Below are 9,152 nucleotides of genomic sequence, written 5' to 3'. Positions count from 1 at the left end.
AGGCAGGCCACAGGGCTGGCAGTGGCCAAGCAACCTGGGACATCTCTGGCAGTGCCAGTGCCTTGTGACCTGAGCCCCGTCCCCAGGGCAGCTCAACACCCCACTCTTCAGGACCAGGACGATGGCTTCCCTGGGGATGCTGGAGGGAGCATTGACCCCTCTCTCCTGCTTCTGTCCTTGGCACTTTCTGGAGGCACCTGCTCTGCCTTGCAGCACTGAGAGCCTCCTGGCCTCCAGGTTCAGAAGCAGGCCAACCCAGGCGCCAGCGCAAAAGACAACACCAGCCAGCAGCAGTGTCAGATCATTTTATTGCCACAGCGACCTCTGGCCAGACCCCACTCCTGGAGCAGGTCTGGATCCAGCCCCTTGCCCCCTCTAATACTGTTCAGAAGGCAAACCCTGAGCCTCCACGCACACACACCCGGTCCCTGAGCACACGGTCACAGCCATGGCACACAGCACGTCACAGCCACGGCACACAGCACCTCCCTGCTGCACATCACCCTCCATCGTCTACACTAGGCGCAGGCGCAAAGCTGCCACAGAGCAGCTCCTGGGACGTTACTCCCATCCTGCCCTCCACTATTCCTGGAGCTCAGGGCCATTGAGGAAAAGCAAGGCAAGGCCAAGGGTGCAGACTCTGTTGGCCCCGGAGGACCGCAGGCTGCACTGGGTGCAGCAGTGCTAGCACAGTGCTCTGCGGGGCTTGGCAAAGGGCCGTGTCTTTCCCCTTAGGATGCCAGCCCCAGCCCTAGCAGCTGAAGAGGGGAGCAGCGCGAGCCCCAGCCCCGGTGGCACGCTCCGCTCCCCCAGCTGCCTCAAACGTCCATGCCGGGTGCCTGACCCAGACCCAGGGCCTGCACCACGTCGTCACTGAGGCCGCTCTTCAGGGTCCTCCTCACTGTGGGAAAAGCAGAGCTTTAGAACATGCAAGCGGGCCCAGCTCACACTGCTCGGCTCTCCTACAGCAGGAAACAGCAGTGCAAGCTGGGAGCAAGCCCACGGACCCAGCAACTGCCGGAACGAGCTGGCGCTTGGGATAGACAATCTGTCCATGCTAAGAGCAAAGCAAGGAGGGGGCCGTGCTGGCAGCGGTAGGGTATGGTGGCATGGTCTCGTCCTGAGGTAACGCCTGCTCCCTGTGACCGTGGCCCATTAGACTGAACTTGGAGCCCTGGCTACTGGGATGCCAAGATCAGCCAGCCAGGGAGGGGCCTCCCAGGGCACAGGGAAAGGGACAGAAATAGGACAAAGCATGGAGACAGGAACACAGAGATGCGACAGACCACAGGGACAGGGACACAGAGATGGGATAGAGTATGGGGACAGGGAAAAGGATACAGAGGTAGGACAGGGCATGGGGACAGGGAAACAGAGACAGGACAGAATACAGGGACTGGGACACCAAGATGGGACAGAGCATGGAGACAGGGAGAGAGATGGGACAGGGCATGGCATCTGCCACAGTGCTGACTTACGGGACTTCCTATTGCCGCGGGACCTCTTGCGCTCCTTGTTGGCACAGGGCCGGGTGTTGGTGTTGTGTGTGACTGACTTTACCAAACGGTCCATGATTTCATCCGAGGCATCATCTGGGGAGCTGGGAATGTCCTCCTGGGCTGGGGACCCCTGGGCTGGGGTGGTATGCCCTGTCCCTACACAAGGAGCATGGGGACACCAGCGTCAGCCATATCCAGACAGCTGGACATCCCTCGAGCCTCATTCCCCGAGGGGCTCCCACTGCCTTGCTCTGCTGCCCTAGTTCCCAACCCCAGCTTGCTCCTACCCCGGCTGGCTCGACTCCGGCGTGCAGGGGCATCTGTAGGAGAGATCAGCATGCTCTTCATGCTCTCATGGCCCGCCTCAGCCTGCTCCCACTGCTCAGGGCTGGTGGACACCACTGCAGGCGGTGAGGTGGTCTCAGCGTTGCTGGTAACACTGGAGAATTTCTCCATCTGCAGCAGCAGGAGAGATGGGTGTGAGGGAGGTGGGTGGCTGGTACCTGCCTCCTGCCAGGGCAATGTGGTGAGCCAAGTGGCTGCATACTTCTGTGATGAGCCGGCCCCGCGTCTTGTTGCGCTCACGGTGTGCAGCTCGTTTCTTCTGCTGCTGCAGGACGCGCTCCCGGCAGGTGCGGTACTCCAGGGCGAACTCTCTCAGGAGCTTGCAGATGAGAGTCACCTTCACGTCCCGTGCAGCACTCACCGGGTACCCCAGGTACAGCAGGAATGAGTGAAACCTGCCGTGATGTGGGGCTGCTGGTCATACCAGGGCCATCATCATCCCTGGCATGGGCAGACCCATGGGCCCACCAGTCCCACCAGGGCTGTGTCTGGCATGGGTGGACCCACAGGGCTGATGGACTGCTCAGGGCATTCACTGTCCTCCCACTGGCAGAGAGCAGGGTCAGGTGCCCACTGCTCCCTCATACATCCCTGGGACCTAGGTGTCCTTCCTCCATGCCCAGGACCCTGCTGAGTGACCGACTGACCTGTTGAGGACACGCCTGTGCACGACTTTCAGGACGACAATGCGCTGGGTGCTGTCCTTGAGGAAGTCTGTCAGCTTGCTTTTCAGCACCGTCTTGGTCTCGTGCTTGGCAATCACCTTTAGGTTGTCCCAGGATGCCCTGCACCTTCGTTCCAGCTGCACCAGGCTGTTTGCCAGCTCATCAAAGTCGACCTGGGAGATCAACACATCAGCTCTCAGCCATCCGGTGCTGTGCCAGAGACCCAGGAAGCTCAGCCAGCTGCCCAGGTGCAGGATCTGCATCCTCACCCTGCCAGGTCATAGTAACAACAGAGCAGGGAGAAGAGGCCAGCAGGGGTGAGGGCCATAGGCTCACCTTGGCTGAGCGTGTGATGGAGGCAATCTCCGAGTAGAGGTCCGTGGTTTCTGGGAACTTCTCCACCACCATTTGGCAGAGGTGGTGGAGCAGGGACTGCCGGTGCACTGTGTCCTTCACTTCTGAGACCTTCTCCAGATAGCCCAGCTCAAAACCTCTGCTCTGAAACCCCAATGGACTTAGCACGGCCCTCCATCATTCCTCCCACCTCCCACAGATGACATGGAACAACTGGGCCCCTGCCAGCACCCATGCCACCCCTGCCTGAGGTGCCCTCCCAGACATATCTTCGTCCCTCTTGAGTACCAAGGTCAGCCCTCCTCCTGCAGTACTCAGACAGGACAGACCTTGCATCCCCTCACATGAGCTGCAGTTGCTCAAGCAGACCCGCACCCTGCTCCTCACCTGGGAGCCATTTAGGAAATTGCCTGTGGCCAGCAGTGTGGCCAGGATGCATTTGAAGGTGTGATTTTTGACCAGCTGCTCCATGCCCACTTTCAGGTCAAACAAGGGCTCTGCAATCTCCTGGATGAGAAAAGGGGCAAGTGAGACCCCTCTGCCATTCTTTCAGCATTTGCCCCTGCCCATGAGGACAGCCACCCCCCCCACAGGGAAACCACCCAGACCCACACTTGCCTTGGGGACCTGCAGCCTGTCCCTGGTGCCTGGTTCCCCCCAGCGACACACCCAGCTCACCCCAAGGACCCTCCTGGGGCCAGCAGCAGTAGGAAGGCAGAGAGGAGACGAGGCCTTGCTCCATACCTGCTCCAGACTCTCATAGTCCAGCTTGAAAGCCCAGAGCTGGAGTCTTGCCGTGAGATCACTGATGGAAGAGAGCGCGAGCAGGAACTGCTCTGCAGAGCCCAATGGCACATCAGGGTTGGCCAGCTGGGCCTCCTGTATCTTCTGCTTCTCCTCCTCGGTTGGGACCATGGTCAGGATTTTCTAGGGCAGGCAAAGGGGGATGTGTCAGACTCCTAAGGTATCACCTGTCACCCCAGAGAATGGCAAGCAGATCATCTGCACTGTACCACACTGGCAGCGCAGGCATTGTGGCATGCAGCCCTCCTGGCCGGGGGGACGACCCACATGACAACCCACATGATGGCCCTAGAAGGGCAGAGATCCTGCCACACTCACCTCGATCCCTTCCTTATTGACCGCAAACTCATCAAAGTTGAGGACAGCTGTTTTTATGATATGCACAGGTGGCAGCACTGTGAGACCAATGTTGATGGCATTGCTCCTCTTGGGGTCCAGCACCACCACCACCTTCTTCCCATCAACAGCTTTCTACAGAGGAAAGAGGATTCAGGCTGAGAGCCAGGTGAAGGGCTCACCTTCATTAAAATGCCACGGGCAAGGGGAGCAGGTTAGGGACCTGGTGGCAAGCCAAGGCCTGCCCACTGTCTGCCTCTGGGCTGAGGGCACCCATCCTCAGGACTGAGTAGCGGTGACAGTTCATGCATAGAAGACAGGGTCCCCAGTCTCCACAGGAGCTAACACAGCCTTCCCCAGATGCCCATAAATCCCCCCACAGGTGACAGGTGCCTGCAAGCTTGCTGGTACCTTGGAAGTCGGCACTTCCTTTGCCCGGGACTCAAAGAGATGCTCCAGTCTGGCAGCATTGACCTCGACTTTCTGCAGAGATGCCCACAGTGTCCCCTGGCCAAACCTGCCTAGCCCCACGGTGCCATCCAGCTGCTTTAGCTCCTTCCAGAAGAGCTTCACCGTCCTCTTCTTTTTGGCCTGGGAAGGGCCATCCGGCACCAAGAAGCCCAGAAGCCCCGGCGGCGGTGGAGGGGGAGGGCAGTTGGGTTCTGTGGGAGGTGGAGGTGGAGGTGGTGGGCAGCCAGGGACTGCAGGAGGTGGAGGTGGGGGGGGTGGGCAGCCGGGGATCACAGGAGGTGGAGGTGGGGGTGGAGGGCAGCCAGGGTTGGTGGGAGGCGGAGGGGGAACCGTGAGGGTTCCAGCACTTGCTGCCTCAATGCCAGGAGGGAGGAAGGAGCCATTGGTTATGGACCCTGTGTCCAGGACATCAAAGTCTTCCTCTTCCCCCAGGTCAGTGAAGTCCAGGTCCTTGATCTTCAGCTGCACGGGGCTGGCCTCCAGGCGCTCCCAAGTGAGCTCTGAGTCCTTTTTGATGGGTGTCATCAGGGTGTTCTCCAATTTCTGTGTGTGGGACTCCACATCAATGCTTGACGTGGCACGCGCCAACTTGGCATGGGCGCTGGCAACTGGCCCATCCGGAGCCCTGCTGTGGAGCCACATGCTCTCCTGTTCCCAGCGGCCATGTCCCTCGACACAGCCCCGTTCAGCTTCCATCTCTGCCGTGTCCTCGTTTTGGGGGGTTGCTGGCTCCTCAGGGAAGACCTGCTCCCGCCCCGGCTCTGAGGAGCTTTTGGCGTATAGCATATCCAGCATGAACTTGGTGTCGGAGGAGATGGCACTGCAGGAGTCAGCGGTATCCTGTTGGCCCACCCAGGACCCTGCAGAGAGACAGGAAGAGGGGTGAGACAACTTGCTTGGCAGGGGAAGGTGCTGCTGGGCACAACATAGAGTTTGGGGCTGGTTCCCTGGTGGGACTGGGCTCAGACACTGACACGCAGTGTGGAACAGGTGAGAGATGTCATCCCAGCACCTCAACAGCTCCAGATATCCCATGGGTGGGCTGGGGCCAAGAGGGGACTTTAACCCCTGTCCCAGTGATCCTGATGGGCCCAGAGAGAACTTATGCCCTGGTACGCTCACGTTGACCCCAGCCCTGCACATACTTATGCCAGGTGGCTCCGCGCTATGCTCAGGAGTGCTCCTGTTCCCATCCCAAGAGAGAGCAGCAGGACGCTCCTGTGTAGCATCACTGAGGATATCAAGTCGTCCCTTGGTCATGGAAGAGATCTTCTCCTTCTGGGCTGCAGCCAAGTTCTCCAGAAAGCGAGCTCTAAAAAAACAGGGGCAGATGTTGGCCAAGAGCAAGCCAGGGACAGGAAGGGGGACCTGGACAAACCACGCCATACTGCACTGCACAGAAACCCTAACACTTTCACAGCAAGGCCCAGCACAGAAACCCCCCGCTGGACAAACCACAGGATGCTGCAGAAACCCCCTGCACAGAAACACAGGAACTCGCACGGAAGCTCCCTGCACCAGGCTGCCTGCACAGCACAGCACGCTCGTGCCCAGCTGCCAACTGCCCTGTGCATGGGACACACTGCAGCGGTGCAGCTGCCCCCAGATCTGCACGGCAGGCAGAGTGCTGCTGGGCACCAATGTGTTGAGTGTCCTTGGTCCCGAGCTGACATGTTTCCCCCTCAGCAGCACGGGCAGCTGGGAATGAAGCACATTTTATGCACAAGGCACTGGTGAAGAACTGGCTGCCAGCAGGGCTGGATTGACACCATGCCATAGAGCCCAGCAAAACCCAGGGTCCTCTCTGCCTTGTGCAGCACCCAGCTTTCTGCTTGAAGGGCCCACGCTGCCCCAGTGGAATCAGCACTTGGTTGTGCTCCTGGGGTGCCACTGCACTGCACACAAACTAGCTGGACTAGTGAGAAAAAGGCCTGCATGGTTCATCTGCACTACCCCCATCTCCTCCAAGCCCTTCAGAGCAGAAGGTAACACTGCAGCAAGAATGCAGCATCCTCCCCAGTACCCAGCATCCCGGCAGCTCACACCAGCATCCCCAGTGCTGCCAGCAACCATGGCTCAGGGACAACGGGAAGCTGCAAACACACAGCAGCTGAAGGCAGGCAGCATGTCCCTCAGTTTGCACAGAGTGCTGGAGGGTCCTGCAGACACCCCTTGGCCCCAAGAGAGATGAGGCGCTAGTGTTCACCACAGCCCTCATCCAAAAGGTTCAAAAAGCAGACTCCCAGGGACGCATCCACGGCACAGCAGGGCTGAAACTCGTTGGGGGACCCTCCTGCATCTCATTGTCTGCCCACCCAGAGCCTGAAGGGCTGGATGTCTGGCCGGGCTCCAGCTTGAGGAAGCACATGCCTAGAGACACACACATGCCTCTACTTACTCAAACTTCCTCAGAATAGGCTTGTCCCCATGCAAGGATGGGGTATCCTCCCGCCTGAGGGAAAACAGGGGTTAGCCCCTGCTGCCAGCAGCCCCACCGCGGCTCATGCCTTCTGCGTGTGTCCACCTGGCAGTGCCATGGGGCCGCGTCAGCGCTGGGCAGCGGAACATCTCCCAGGCGCAGGGCCCTCACATCTGCCAACCCCACAGCGCAAACCTGCCCTCACCCCCACACCACGCCAGGGCACCTCAAGCTCCACCATCACCTCTCTCCACACTGCCTGTGTCCCCCAAGGCACATCCCAGGGTCTTGCGGACGGCCCCATAAGCCAAGAGAGCACCAGGAGAACAACCTCCTGCCTGGGCATCGAGCGGCATTCAATACCGGTGAGATAGGTACCCGTCCCTCTGGGCCAGAGCAGCCCAGCCTGCTGCCAGGTTGGCTCTTGTGGACAATGGCAACCATCTGCCAAGGACAGAGCAGGGTCTGCCTGCCCTGGGGAGGGCTGTGCCATCCCTGCCAAGGAGAGAGGGAGGCAGACGGAAGGGCAGCGTGGAGGTGCGCACATGGTCGTGCCCATGCACCATGCCCACTCATGGAAGGCACTGGGAGGTCTGGGGGCACTGGAGGGTCCTGCTACCCAAAAGGGGATGCAGGAGAGGAGGCTGGCAATGCTGGGAGCAGGCTACACTGCTGGGGTTAGCGGGAGCGCAGAAATAGCTCCTGCCACTCCTCTGCACACACAGCCCTGCCCACAGGACGGGTCGCACAAGCAGAGCTCTGAGAGGAGATGAAGGGATGGGGTCGACAGGTCTAGCCCCATGCAAACACCTCATGGGGCCAAAGGAAGGTGCTGGGGACAGAGAGCAGCATGGGGCAGGTCCCAGCTCTCACTGCCTCGGAGCAGCATGCCAGGAGGGATCACGCACACATGCAGAGCCCAGGCACTTACCACACAGGGGCTGTTTGGTGCAGCCTGCAAAAGGAAAGACAGAAAGAGTGGGCAGAGCAGAGAATCAGCATGACCAGAGAGGAGGAATGAGGGGAAAGAGCTAGAGCTGGAGCAAGAGCTGAAGATGAGCCATGACCCACCCCCCACACCTCCCAGGTTCCAGCACATTTTGGCCATACAGAGCAAGGGCAGAGCCACTGTTGCAAAGGAGATAGCCTTGCGGAGGGGGCAGGCAGCTACAGCCCCAGCAGCCTCTACTACCAGCATTTCTCTTCAGGCCACCTTCCTCGGGCAACCCACTGAGCCAGACCCCCACTGGTGGCAGGGGCTGAAGGATCTCTCGCCCGGGATGGGCACCCCTGCCCAGCCCTCTTGGGAGCCCCATGCACAACCCAGCAGGGACAAGGGAGTGTGGATCCGCCCCCCCCCCGCCATGCCCTGGGATCAGGGCTGCGCATCCTCTGCTGGCTGCTTACTTGTAAATACTTCTCTCGCCCAGGCTCAGGGGCTGCTCCTTCTCAGCTGGGGGCGACGGCAGAGCCAGACGCATGCTGGACGCGCTGCTGTAGATGCTCTTGGAACTGGGCCTGGAAGATGAGGTGACACAATGAAAGCCAGTCCTTTGCACCAAGGGGCTCCCCACCACAGGCAGGGCTGGGGGACACCGAGAACGCTCCTCATGTCTCATCCTACCACCCTCGGGTCCCTGGGAAACAGGAGGAGCCAAGAGCCCAAAGAATAACAAGCAGTTAGGGCTCCCAGACCTGCAGGCACCCCATGGCAAACTGTGTCCCAGCTAATGTGACTCCTTAGCTTTCCTGCATTCCCGCAGCCCAGCACACCCCAACGCACCGCTCTGGCTGGCCAACAGCCGTAGGGCTGGCTTGCTGCATCCTCCCACAGCACGCCCTTACCACACGTCCCCCAAAGCCACGCTTACCCCGCCAGGCTGCTGGGCACATTCGCCTCCAGGGGAGCCTGGCTGTCCTCAGTGGGGGGTTTCTTCAGGGCACCAGGGGACCCCAGCAGCTGCTGGGTCTCCTGGTTGGCACCTGGGGAGCTGGCGCCAGACCCGGGCTCCACACCGCCGCCCTGGGAACGCCACCCGCGCCGGCCTTCGTCTGTCTTCCGCCGCTCCTTGCGCCCCCCTGGCTGCAGCTCCTCAACGCCGTCTTCCAGCTTGAGTGCACTCTGCGAAGCGGATGTGGGGCTGAGGCAGGACGGGTGAGCCACACCCCCCATGCACGGCACTCCCTTGGGCCTCCCACCCAACGCACCCATGTTCTCCATGTCCACATGGAGAGTTGGGTAGAGCTGGCAGCACAGAG

General features: G+C 60.4%; 1 protein-coding gene across 1 annotated transcript in view; it reads right to left on the bottom strand.

Annotated features, from left to right (window-relative positions):
- Positions 1-291: 291 nt before the first annotated feature.
- The window catches only part of FHOD1 (formin homology 2 domain containing 1), a 31,747-nt gene continuing 22,886 nt past the window's right edge, over positions 292-9,152 (bottom strand). Inside the window, exons 10-22 of the mRNA XM_064519340.1 lie at positions 8,765-9,015; positions 8,301-8,411; positions 5,620-5,786; positions 4,415-5,334; positions 3,986-4,138; positions 3,608-3,790; positions 3,251-3,370; positions 2,846-3,007; positions 2,492-2,682; positions 2,047-2,239; positions 1,787-1,955; positions 1,479-1,655; positions 292-901 (exon numbers count right to left, since the gene is read on the bottom strand). Of these exons, the coding sequence (XP_064375410.1) occupies positions 819-901; positions 1,479-1,655; positions 1,787-1,955; positions 2,047-2,239; positions 2,492-2,682; positions 2,846-3,007; positions 3,251-3,370; positions 3,608-3,790; positions 3,986-4,138; positions 4,415-5,334; positions 5,620-5,786; positions 8,301-8,411; positions 8,765-9,015 (2,880 nt within the window). The 3' untranslated portion in view covers positions 292-818. The remainder of the gene's footprint in view (positions 902-1,478; positions 1,656-1,786; positions 1,956-2,046; positions 2,240-2,491; positions 2,683-2,845; positions 3,008-3,250; positions 3,371-3,607; positions 3,791-3,985; positions 4,139-4,414; positions 5,335-5,619; positions 5,787-8,300; positions 8,412-8,764; positions 9,016-9,152) is intronic.

Source organism: Dromaius novaehollandiae, chromosome 13, assembly GCF_036370855.1.
Source record: "Dromaius novaehollandiae isolate bDroNov1 chromosome 13, bDroNov1.hap1, whole genome shotgun sequence".
Taxonomy (NCBI): Eukaryota; Metazoa; Chordata; class Aves; order Casuariiformes; family Dromaiidae; genus Dromaius; species Dromaius novaehollandiae.
The sequence above is the reverse complement of the archived record's forward strand: the minus strand, read 5'-3'. Positions and strand labels throughout refer to the sequence as shown.